General features: G+C 37.8%; 1 protein-coding gene across 2 annotated transcripts in view; it reads right to left on the reverse strand.

The window, feature by feature from the left end:
* MRPS22 (mitochondrial ribosomal protein S22) overlaps nucleotides 1–13,886 on the reverse strand; it is a 586,067-nt gene that overhangs the window by 268,480 nt on the left and 303,701 nt on the right. For both annotated transcript variants that reach the window (XM_044070029.1, XM_044070028.1), the window contains exon 5: nucleotides 696–779. In XM_044070029.1, the coding sequence (XP_043925964.1) occupies nucleotides 696–779 (84 nt within the window). The remainder of the gene's footprint in view (nucleotides 1–695; nucleotides 780–13,886) is intronic.

Below are 13,886 nucleotides of genomic sequence, written 5' to 3' on the forward strand. Positions count from 1 at the left end.
GGTAGTGCTATTTGATGCTCTAAGCTTAATTCCATGGAATGCCACACTGTTTAACACGTTTCGGATCGAATCCTAACTTTCTAGGGAAATGTTACCATCTAGGCATTTGCTACTATACAAGGCACTGCTAACTGTGGCTGCATGGTGGGTAGCTGTGCTCAAACTCACCAGATTTATAACCGAGGAAAAAAAAAAGCTTGAAGACGGACTCCTATGCTTTCTAGCCAGTAAATGACCATACTTTGAGCTCCATGCGACACTTCCCAAGTTGGAGAAAGCAGGTGAACACTTTCTGCCACAAGACTGATGATCCTGGAATTTCTTAATGTAAAAGCGCAGCAACAGTAGCTCTCAAGTGCAGATAAACCAACAAACTACCACCAAACAACTAATTCCCTGGCTAATTCACCCTTCTGCAAAGTGACTGACTCAAACAAGACTAGGAAACTCAGCAAACAGACAAATGACAGTTTTTGCCACACAATTAAATAAATGCTGAAAAACAGTAGCAATCAGTGTATACAGCAAGTGCAGCAAATCAAGAAAATATTCTTGTCTTAGCCTGGATGGCAAGTTCTATCAGTGTGATCAGGGAGATCATAAGCTGTCATCTAGCAACGGCCTAGAAATAGTTTATTAATAATTATGAAAATGCAATTTATGAGCTAGTAAAAAATAAGCAGCTACATACTCACTCTAATGTAATCTGGAGAATCTGGTTCAAACTGAAGGAGGCAGAGCTCAAGAAGATATTCATGTCTGTCCTGATTAAAATGTATCTGGAAGAAAAATAAGGGAGGATAATTCTACAATCATCATTTACTTAAAAATGTGTTTTTTGTGCAAGTTAAACAAAAAATCAAAAGAGCACTAATCAGTAAATGAAACAGATTAATGGATAGTATTATGATATTGACTAGTACAGCTCTTCAGTCTCATCAACATATATTACAGATTCATTTTTTCCCCTTTTCTCTTTAGAAGGGCTAAAATGCATAGCTTGCACTGGAATAAAGGATGAGCCACGCACATTTCTTACAACAAAAAGTACAGTTTTGTACCTACCATAAATGTAGATGTTCGAGTGTACACCCTGCTGCAGTCATCACACTTGGGTTATACTGTCATCAGGCGGTCCCGCAGTCGGCCGGAATTCCAAAGTCTTGGTCCGGCGTCGGTTGCTGTCGCTTCTTCCCTGACGTCAGTGCGCCAGGGGTATATATAATGCATCCGACGCCATTTTCTTCAGTTTTTCTTGCCCCAGATGTCAGGTGCCCCCAAAAAGGTGGTTAGTAATTAGTACCAAATTAAGTAATTTTTGCACAAACACAAAATCCCTCCAGCTATAAGCAAATACATCAGGAAAATATTGTAGAGATTTAGCCAGTTAGATCAGAGGGGATGGAGGGAGGGTAACCTGGACTGCAGCAGGGTGTACACTCGAACATCTACATTTATGGTAGGTACAAAACTGTACTATGTTCATCGTGTTACCCTGCTGCAGTCATCACACTTGGGTAGAATCCCAAAGCTAAGGATGGGAGGAAGAGTTACAGAAGGTTAGAGGAGGCTAGAAGGCCCTGCAGAACTGCAGGGTGAAGCCAGCCCTAGTCTTAGAGTAAAGTGGTAAGTGATAGTGTTTGGTAAAGGTGTGTACTGAACTCCAAGTTGCAGCTTCCAAAATCTCCTTGGTTGGAACCCCCCTGAGGAAGGCTGTAGATGTAGCTGTTGCCCTGGTAGAGTGGGGCCTAATGGTAGCAGGAACTGGTTTTTCATGATGGGAATAGCAGAAATGAATGCAATGTCCTATCCATTTGGAAATGGTTTGTTTTGATATAGCCTTCCCTTGTGAAGCTGTAGCATAGGATTGTTTTGATATAGCCTTCCCTTGTGAAGCTGTAGCATAGGATACAAAGAGCTGGTCAGATATTCTGAAAGCCTTAGTTTTATCCAAGTAGTAACAAAGTTGCCTGTGGATGTCCAAGGAATGCAGGAGTCTTTCTCCTTTGTTCTGTGGATTTGGGAAGAAGGTGGGTAAGTGGATGGTTTGATTTAAAGCCACACTGGAAACCACCTTAGGCATGAAGGAAGGATTAGTTCATAGAGAAACTCTGTCTTGATGGAAAATGAGGAAAGGTTCCACTGCCATTAGTGCCTGCAGCTCTAAGACTCTTCTAGCTGAAGTTATTGCTAGTAGCAGGGCAGTCTTCCATGATAGGAACTGTAGATCTGCAGAGAAAGCTGGCTCAAAGGAAGGGGCAGTGTCGTCGGTAGGGGCTAAACAAAATGGCTGCGTCGGCCTAGTACTTTCCGTCAAAAACTCCGAAGCGGTCTCGGGTTCCAGATCTGCGGTAGTCAGGGGCTGCATCGGAGCCTCACTGAAGACCGGTGAACCAGAGACCGGACCAGCCAAGGCCTCGGAGTCTGGCTTGGGTCTAGGCTGCCTGTCCTTATCCTTGCGTTTTTTGTGCATGCCGGTAGTCGGTTGCTCCGACGGCATAGTGTATTTAAATTTTCTACCGAAGTAGTGTTGTGCGAAATCAAAGCGTCTTTTTATAGTACGCTTATTAAACCTAGCACAAAAACGACAACCAGTGACGTCGTGGTCTGGGCCTAGGCAAGGTATGCAGTAAGAATGAAAATCCTTATGAGGTATTTGCTTCCCACAAGAAATACAATTGTTAACTTTTTCTGACATCGGTCTGAGGCAAGAAAAGTTTCCCCAACGGGGTACTTAGCTTTACTGAAGACTTTGGATCTGAAATTCAACTTCAAAAATCTCAGGAGTAGGCCGACCGGCACTTGCGAACTGCTTCTGCTTCGGGCACCGCGCGGCAAGAAAGACTGGGAAAATGGCGCCGGATGCATTATATATACCCCTGGCGCACTGACATCAGGGAAGAAGCGACAGCAACCGACGCCGGACCAAGACTTTGGAATTCTGGCCGACTGCGGATCTGAAATTCGACTTCAAAAATCTCAGGAGTAGGCCGACCGGCACTTGCGAACTGCTTCTGCTTCGGGCACCGCGCGGCAAGAAAGACTGGGGAAAATGGCGCCGGATGCATTATATATACCCCTGGCGCACTGACATCAGGGAAGAAGCGACAGCAACCGACGCCGGACCAAGACTTTGGAATTCTGGCCGACTGCGGGACCGCCTGACAACAGGATAACCCAAGTGTGATGACTGCAGCAGGGTAACACGATGAACATCAGAGAAGTAGGACCCAAAGCCTGAAATGCAGTATCATGGTTAATTTGAGATACTACTACATGGAAGATGCATCAGACTAGTGAACAACTTCATAGAAGGGACATTCTGGTTAAACACTCATGTCGGAAATGTAGTTCATGTCACCATAGCAGACACGTTCTAGTTAATGCGACCTTGAAATACAAATAAATGTAACTGGGCTGAATCAAGGCTGTTCACTGTAGGAGTTTTGGGTCTGCGGACCCCCAAGCTTCTGTGATTTTGCTTGCCAAACTTTCTTGTAACCAGACTTCTTACCTTACCAAGCTTACTTTTACCCTTGTTTAGAGTAAATATGTCAGGATTTGACTGGGTACTGTCTTCCAAATTTAGGCACGAGAGAATGAAAAAGCTTTTTGACTGTTTGTATTGTCTCGTCTTTCTCCTACAATCTTTTGAAGATACCTTTAGAAGGAGGTACGAAGAGGAGCTCCTTATCCTGGGATGCATACAGGAACTCTGCCTTCACATGGTCTGGCAGGGGCTCTGTTCTCAGTCAGTCATGTGTTTGGAAAACTGAACCACTGGCTACTGTCCTACAAGATGCATCACCTGCATCATAGCCACACTTTTTGGTGTACCTGGAAATGTACGTAGAAAGGTCACATAATCCAAGCATTTCCAACCTAGAGAGCCTGTGGTAATTCAGCATACGGGTCTGGCAGGTCAGGGTTCTGAAAACTAAGGTAGCAAAAGTAAATGTTTTCTTCCTAAATTAGTCAAGAATTCTATGCCAGTCATTAGCAATGAGGCTCCTGGAAGAAGCCAAAGAGGAATACAGGGACAACACAATTGAATTAGTTGGAATATTCTTGATGGAAAACTCGTGAAAATCCTGAATCTAGCACAACTGGTACAGTTTCCTGGGCCCAGCGAAGGGGTCCTGGCTACAAAAAGGCAGTAGTAAAACACATGACAAAATGCACAATCACAGATATTCCACCAAGATTGTTCCTTTCATAGACAAGTGCTTACATTCATAGACTTATGATGAACTTCTTCAGATAAAAACACATCCCCAAAAGTGAAATTAAATAATAAAAAAAAAAATCCTCTTCATGTGATCAAAACTAGCCAATGTCATGTAAGTTTCCTCAGGATGGGTGCTAGAGAAATGTGGTCTTTTAAGAGTGGAGTAGTATCACTATTCAGTAATACCTGTCAATGTGTTTCCCTAATTCCATTTCACCAACCCTTCTCTCAAATCATTTGTCAATTTTTCTAAAACAAAGTAAGAAAACTATAAAATGTTCACAAACCATGGAATGCTTGAAAAGGGCATTTTTCATTTCCTTGGGTTTTGAGCTACAGCAGTGTTATGGTATACTTTTAGATAATTTACTCTTGGTTTTGCCCACATAAAAACTGGGGCAGGAGTTGCATGTTGCTAAATAAACAACATTACAATTCAATTTATCAGGACACTGCAATACACTAGGAACTTTTTCAACAACAACATTAGGTCCTTTGTGAATGTACAGACAATATTAATAACAGCCAAACTTAACCATGGCCCAGTTAGTCCATTTCACCAAGTCAATGCTATTTCTGGAGTAAACAATGAAACTGAGCTGTTCTTCTTCTTGGCTAACTCTGGCCAAAATTCCAAAAGTGAAGTCCAATTCCTGTTCATGATGTGCTGCAAATCATGGAATTCACAGGAATAGTATAAAGTCAACACCATGGAGATAGAAACCCTTGTACTTACTGTCAAAACATTCTCAATGGATTTCAACATAGGGACAAAACCTGACATTGCTGTTCCTTGTAACATACCTTCCATATATCCTCAAATATCACACTAGGATAGCCCATGGTAAGAAACATATGCATAAATATCTGGCACTCCTTTGTATAAATAATCTCATCAGATGCTAATATGGAAACCCAGAGATTGTCCTTTCACAATGCCTAGTTTCTGTACATAACTGTGTGTGCTCTTGAAAGTTACAAACTGATTGGAATGGGTAGGTTTCCTAAAAATTCTAGAAGACATCCCATCAATGCCGTAGTCAATTCCACTTTCAAAAATAAGGCAGAATGATGGTCACATTTGAAAGAGAATTCCAAGTAAGTGGCAATGCCCTTTCAATACCATATAAATTGTTCTAAACTCCTCAGGGCCATTCCATATAAAACACATCAGCCAAAACCTGTGATAACTCCTTAAATCGTGTAGTATTCAATACTGTACACAAAAGTATGCTCCCAATAACACAGAACCATATTAGCAAATGTTGGGGCACAAGCTGCTCCCACAGCAATCACACTTGGATATTTAAAATATTCTCCTCCAAATACATATTATTAGGTCTGTGAAACTAGTTCCATAAATAAACAAATCTTGATTTCTTGTGTTGAATATTGCATCTGAGTAGCCACAGACACAATGAACCAATCTAACTTCAAAAGGAATTGGAGTGTGATTGGTTCAGTATTTATGGCAACTCAAAAAGTAAAACTGGGGAATGACTGGATTGATTTGTGTCACAAGAACCACCTGATAAGAGTCAATAGTCTGTCCAAGATCCTGAACCAGACATAATAAACTACTACTACTGTCCAGTGAAACTGGTGCTGGAGAAGCTACATATTTATTTTTGTTTCCTTTTGACAGGAAATCTGGACAAACAAAATAAATACCGGCAGCAACAGCATCTCCAAGGATAGGCACAAACCTCTGGCTGAGCAGGGGCACCTTTCTGGCCCTTTCTCCCAAGACCAACAAGAATGTCTCTTCCTTACCCACTGAAGGGATGCCAACAGCCACAGAGGAGGTGGCTAACCCACAGTCATAGTGGTTGTATGGACAACACCAGAGATCCATGGAAAAAGAAGAGTGGACTGAGGAACCAGACTTGGCAACAGCAGTGTCACCCACCTGCAGCAGAGGCAAACTTCTAGCCTGCTGTGGTGGCAAAGGCTATTTTTTTTTTCTTTTTGTGCCTGGAGGTAGGATCAGCTGTTACACTGGTAGTTTTTTCCATGGTCAAGCCAAACGTGGTACTTCTTTCTCTGGGAAACTAAGCAGCACAAGCCAGTAAACATTTCAAAGTAGTAAAAAGTAACTTTTCCAAGTAAAAATACAGTAAAAAGCACTCTAATCCACTCTACCATCCCCATAAAGTAATTTGGGCACAGTTTCTCCAAGAAAAAACAGCTTCATTATATTTAAATTAACTTTAAGTTATCAGAATGCGCTTTCATTTAAAAGTACAAAAATAAAGTTGTGTGAATCAATAAAAACATATTCCTAGCTTAAAATATATTTTCCTAAACAGGGATGCAAGTTAAAACATTAAAAATAATATGCAGAAGACCCCCTCCCCCAAAAACGAACTAATCTGTGCAGCAATGGAACAGTACATGCTCACAGACGATCCTTGAATGCCCAAAGAGGAGCACTCTCTTCAGCGGCAAGAAAGCTCTGATGGGAATGGCACCCAAATCTGTCTTTTAGTCAGGCCCAGCTCGGGCTGACAAACATTTTTGGGCATGTGGAAGGTGCCCTGAAGCTTTGGAATCCATCCGGCTGTTACATCCTAAGCACGATATAACCCATATAGCTTGGACTAAAGCAGCAGAGATCAGTATGATGAACATGTAAAAGACACAGCAGATGCTGTCTAACCTCCAAGAGAGTTTTATGCTCGGACTGAGTACCACATGACATGCAATACCTTGTAGCTAACTTATAAGCACTAAAGTTATAAACTCATAAGACATCTGCTTTTTTCAGTCGACAAAATATAAATAACGATGATGCAGACATTGTCACATTAAGCACTGTGAATTAATGTTAACATATAGTTTTTACAACACTAAGCCTTTAATTACTTGGGCACCTTTGGTGCTCAAGAAATATAAAACAAAAGGCTAAGGAGTTTGAACCTTCCTAAATGCATTTTCCGCATTTTTGAACCTTCCTAAATGCTCCGTACCAAATCAGCTGATGCTATTGCTTACCCTGTCTCAATACTAATCAATTGATCCTTAGTAGAAGCTAAAATTCCCACCATCTGGAAAATATCCCATGTAATCCCACTTCACAAAGGAGGCAACTCTACTGAATTCTCCAGTTATAGGCCAATAGCTATACTCTCTCCACTTGCAAAGATTATGGAAAAATGTATTCATAGACAACTCATGCACCACCTAATCCAGAATCACCTTATGGCAGATACTCAGCATGGCTTCCGTCCTCATCACAGCACTACTTCAGCCCTCCTAGCCTTTACCAACACCATAATCGCAACAATAATTATATATCCTCAGCCCTCTTTTTGGATCGTTCCAAGGCATTCGATATGGTTGATCACTTCCACACCCTGCAAACATTCTGTCTAGATACTACAGCCCTTCAATGGTTTCAATCCTACCTGAATGGCCGACAGAAGGCTGTCCTCTGGCAGAATAAACTCTTTAATTTTCTACCTAACACCCTTGGAGTACCACAAGCCTCTATACTAGGGCCCTTGCTGTTCTCCATCTTCATTAACGACCTTTATACTGTCATCCTAAAAGTCAGCTGTATCCAATATGCTGATGACTCTACTCTGATTTGCTCGGCCACATCTCCAATAGAGTTATGGTCAGCTACCCAGACCACCTTTAATACAATAGAAAACTGGCTTTCTGAACGTCATCTGATCCTAAATCCCAAAAAAAATAAAATGCTGTTATTTTCACCAACACGAAGGTCTACCGCTTTCACCTTTGCCATAAATTCAGATGATGGCACAATAATCTCCCCTGACCCCTCTACAAAACTATTAGGTGTCATCATAGATAATAATCTAAAATTCGACCTACATGTTAACCAAACTATCAAAACCATCAATAAAAAACTAGGGTCACGTTACAGAATAAAAGCCTTCCTAACCCCTCCAGCTACAATTGCCATAGCTCGCTCTTACCTTCTTTCAAGACTGTCCTTAAACTCGCAATTTGCTACAACCACATTGCCAGGTTTGCACTGGGCTGCCTTTTAGGACACATCATTGCATCAGTCTAAATCAGCTTGGGTGGCTTGAACTACCCAGCCTAATCCAGTATAACCAAATTATTATGGCCTATATAATCCGGACAATACTCCTGCACTTAAAAATATTATCACCCCCTATAACAATCCTAGACCGCTTCGATCCTCTAACAAACTACTAACTCAGACTAGCAAAATTAAAAACACAGCCGGTGACTCTCTCTCTGCAAACTCTGTAAGTAGACCCTGGAAATCTCTTCCAGTTGACATTACCTTACTTTCTACCTTAGGTCAATTTAAAACTAGACTCAAACAACATTTGGCACTTAACTGGCTATATCAATGTATCAAGCCTGGCTAACTCTCTCTAGAATGTGTAAAAATTTGTTAAGCAGTTTACTGTGTAATTTAATTTAATCCTGACTTACGCTCGGGATTAACTCTAACCTGTGGAACTTGTTTAACTTGCTTACTTATGTAATCACTGTAAATAGTCTGTATGTAATGCTGGTATTATGTAATGCGGTATCTGCTTACCCTTGGAGCTTTTCTCCCCGGGCCTCCGCTGAAAATGGACATGCATCCAGTCAGACTATCCTGGGCAACAAATATAAAATAAATAAAAGTAAATAAAAATTTTAACCAAAAACAAACCAAAGTCTGGAAAAACGAAGCAGGAGGTACCAGATAAATACAGTCCATTATTGAGCCAATACAATAAACTGAAACCACACCATTAACGCCTTTAACCCATACAAGTACGTTTTCATCAAAAAAACATTCAACTTCATCAGATGCTGACAACCATTTAATGTTCCATATTTATATAGTCCCTAATTAATTAAAACCTATCAGAATGCTTTTATTAGGTTTAAACCAACAAATACCACTTTTTCATTTAAATTTCATTCTCTTCATTTAAATATTCATGAATAATTCATTTATGGTGGATCCTTCACTTTAACATATAAAAACTTTATAAAATTGATCTGTAAATTATGTTTCTTTAAAAAAACGAAATTCCTTCATTTTCAATATAAACAAATTTGTTCCTTTTTAATATAAATACCACAAATTTAAAATGTGTTGTTAAAATATCCAGTTAAAAAGTAAATAAATACAAATGTCTCTTCCATTTAATCGTATGTTTGTCTTTATGAACCAGTGCATTAAATCCACTTTATTCTCTTTAAATTCTGTCGCTTTCCATGGGTTGTACCCATGTGTTTAATACAGGTCACAATTTAGCTGTTCTTAATTTTAATATAGGTAAAATTGAAATATACTCATTCAGTCCTGGGGGGTTTCCCTGCGTCCAGGGTTAGTTGCCACCACAATTCCCTGAACTCAATTTTTTCTTCCCTGGGTCCCCCCCTACCATCAAGTTTGACTTGTTCCAAGACCAAAAAAGTAAATTTTGCTTCAGGGCATTTTTTAAGTGTTTAAATAAAGCATTGGTGTCTTTACATGTTGCCACTTCATAACAATGTTCATATATCCTTCTTTTTAACTTTCTTTCAGTTTTTCCCACATAGAAGGATTTACAAACTATACAGGAAGCCAAATATACTAAACCCTTTGATTCACAATTATAGAGGCCCCTACTTATCAACCATTTATTTCTACTTTCCAAGTAAAACCTGTCTGTGTTCATAATGTGATGACATTGGTTACAGTGACCACATTTATAGGTGTCCACTTTATTTTTTATATTGGTCTTTTTTTATTCTCCAGAATCACCCTTATGTTCTTGGAATTCTTATAAATTATTTTTTGAGGCATTTTAGATATGTTGTCTATATCTGTAATGGCCACAAACCTTTCCCATTCTTTCGAAACTTTCTTTTTAATAATGTTATTTAATGCATTATATTCTATGGCTAATACTTGTTCATAATTGGAGCCATTACTATCTTTTTTGACCTTGTCTATTTTGTACCTATCACCATTATTTAATATTGGTTGGAACCTATTGGTTCTACCTTTTTCTACTTCATCCCTTATATCCTTAATAAACTTAAGGGGATATCCTCTTTCAAGAAACATTGATTCTAAAAAGTCACATTCTAGCTCAAAGTCTTCATCTGTACTAATCATCCAACTCCCCCTTACAAACTGCCCCTTCACAATATTTTTCTTACAATGAAGGGGATGGGCACTGTCGAAATGCAAAAAAGAATTACAATGAGTTTCTTTTCTAAATACTCTAGTTTGGAACTTATTTACCTTATAAATTTCTACATCCAGATATTGCACATTTTTATATGTGAATCTTAAAAATTCAGTGGATTTATTTAGGTAGTCTATGAATTCTTCTAATTTCTCCCTTCCTTCCTTCCAAAAATTATGATGTCATCTAAAAATCTGCGATATAAATTCCAATAGTTTCTAAATTCTGTGTGAATAATATATTTCTCTTCCCATTGGGCCAAAACAAGGTTTGCAAAAGTTGGGGCGCAGGCTGCTCCCATAGCTACTCCTTGTGTTTGTTGAAAGCATTCACCCTTAAAATATAAATAATTATTTTTCAAAACCATCTCCATTAACCAAGTGTTGACTAATTTTTCTTTTTGAGATAGTTCACCATCTTGGTAAACTATTTCTTCGAACATATCCATGCCTTCTTTCCAGGGAATGGATGAAAACAAATCCACTATGTCAATGGTTACAAATAATAAATTCTCCTCATATAAATCATGGGAAACAGCTTCCAATAGATTCCAGGAGTCTTTCAAAATCAATTCTCTTCCCACCCAAATCTTTTTAATTTGGTGTCCACATATTTTGCTAAAGGGTGTGTTTTAGTACCTTCAGCAGAAACTATAGGTCTGAAGGGAAGGTCAGTTTCATTTTTATGAATTTTTGGAATCCCAAAAAGGGAGGGGATCCTAGGTTTATCTACCTTTAAATACCTATAGGTACTAAAATCAATTAGTTCTTCTTGTACCATGTCTAATAAACCCACGTCAATTTTGTGATATGCAATATTAACTTCATTTTTGAAACACAAGAGTATTTTCCATCTTCCCATAAAATGCTATTCATTTTGCTTTCATATTGGATGTTGTCCATTATAACCACTCCTCCCCCTTTACCAGGCTTCTTTACCCAAATTTTAGTGTTGTTTCTCATGTCATACAAACAGTTATTTTCTTCTTTACTTAAATTATCTTTGTATCTAGTATTTTTATATTGTTCTCTCCTCACTTCTTGTTCTACTATTTTTTCTAAATTTCTTAATTAAGGGTGGAGTGGGGGGTTATAGATAGCTTTCCGTCTCAGTTCCCCATTATTCTTGTTCATAGGGGTTTGTAGGACAATATTTAAATTCACCTTCCTTAAAAACATTTTTATATCCTTTAGGGTTTTATCTCCCTTTTTATAGGGAATAAATTTTAACCCTTTGGAAAGCAGTTCAAAGTGCCCCTTCTTTATTTCAATACCACTAAAGTTATATATCGAAAAATTATTAAAAGTATTTTTGATTCCATTTGTAATAACTATTTCACCATTATGTACAGTAGGGGGTTGGATTTCCGTTAATACCCCCCCCCAATTGAAAATTTGGTTGTGGAGATCTCTTTTTGTTCATAAGCCTTTCTGACCTCCTTAATGGTGGAAACTCTTCATCATAGTTTTCATTCTCATTTCCAAAATCATTCTCTAAGCAGGGACCCTCATATCCCCTTTTGTTCTGTTCAAAAGGACCATTTAACCTGTTTCCGCCAATATAGTTATTATTTTTATGTGGTGGTTTGGGGTAACTAACCTCATTACTATAATCTTTGATATCTCTTTCCAGTTTTTTAAGCTTTCTATTAATTACTTCACTACACTTAGAATCAATGTCTTTTCTTAACTTTAAATATTTGTCTTTCTCTTCCTGAATAGTGAACATTAAATCATTTTTAATGCACTGGTCAATTTCTTCAATGTCTGTGTGTATAATTTCTAAAAGCCTAATATTTTCTCTAATCAATAGTTTTAAAACATCTAAACCACAGTTATTAAATACAGTAAGCAATTCTTTATGAAACACAGACCCTGCCACAACATTATTGGGAAATGTCCACACCCTTAGTCCCTTAGGGACAATTTCCCTGTTTACACATTCCCTTAAATATTCATTTTCAATATTTAAATTTCTGTATTTATACATTAATTTGGATAAATTGTCCAACATAACAGCATAGGTATTGTTGCTTTGGTTAGGACCATTCCTATTACTGTTTAGCTTGAACACACATTTGGTTTTTAACCACACATTAATTTCTTCTTGAGAAGTGTTTATCACAGTACCTGAATTTTTTCTATTAGCCTTAGAATATAAAGCAATAAATAACATTATTAAAAAGAAATATTTGAAAGAATGGGAAAGGTTTGTGGCCATTACAGATATAGACAAAATATCTAAAATGCCTCAAAAAATAATTTATAAGAATTCCCAGAACATAAGGGTGATTCTGGAGAATAAACAAAAGACCAATATAAAAAATAAAATGGGCACCTATAAATGTGGTCACTGTAACCAATGTCATCACATTATGAACACAGACAGGTTTTACTTGGAAAGTAGAAATAAATGGTTGATAAGTAGGGGCCTCTATAATTGTGAATCAAAGGGTTTAGTATATTTGGCTTCCTGTATAGTTTGTAAATCCTTCTACGTGGGAAAAACTGAAAGAAAGTTAAAAAGAAGGATATATGAACATTGTTATGAAGTGGCAACATGTAAAGACACCAATGCTTTATTTAAACACTTAAAAAAATGCCCTGAAGCAAAATTTACTTTTTTTGGTCTTGGAACAAGTCAAACTTGATGGTAGGGGGGGACTCTGGGAAGAAAAAATTGAGTTCAGGGAATTGTGGTGGCAACTAACCCTGGACGCAAGGAACCCCCCAGGACTGAATGAGTATATTTCAATTTTACCTATATTAAAATTAAGAACAGCTAAATTGTGACCTGTATTAAACACATGGGTACAACCCATGGAAAGTGACAGAATTTAAAGAGAATAAAGTGGATTTAATGCACTGGTTCATAAAGACAAACATATGCTTAAATGGAAGAGACATTTGTATTTATTTACTTTTTAACTGGATATTTTAACAACACATTTTAAACTTATGGTATTTACATTAAAAAGGAACAAATTTGTTTATATTGAAAATGAAGGAATTTCGTTTTTTTCAAAGAAACATAATTTACAGATCAATTTTATAAAGTTTTTATATGCTAGAGTAAAGGATCCGCCATAAATGAATTATTCATGAATATTTAAATGAAGAGAATGAAATTTAAATGAAAAAGTGGTATTTGTTGGTTTAAACCTAATAGAAGCATTCTGATAGGTTTTAATTAATTAGGGACTATATAAATATGGAACATTAAATGGTTGTCAGCATCTGATGAAGTTGAATGTTTTTTTGACGAAAACGCACTTGTATGGGTTAAAGGCGTTAATGGTGTGGTTTCAGTTTATCGTATTGGCTCAATAATGGACTGTATTTATCTGGTACCTCCTGCTTCGTTTTTCCAGACTTTGGTTTGTTTTTGGTTACCAGTACACTTTTGGTCTGGATTCTGCTCTATTTCGGTTTTATTAAATAAAAATTTTAAATATACACAATTTAGAGCTTTGTTAATCT

The sequence above is a fragment of the Protopterus annectens genome, chromosome 4.part1 (genome assembly GCF_019279795.1).
Source record: "Protopterus annectens isolate FY-2018-M chromosome 4.part1, PAN1.0, whole genome shotgun sequence".
Lineage (NCBI taxonomy): Eukaryota > Metazoa > Chordata > Ceratodontiformes > Protopteridae > Protopterus > Protopterus annectens.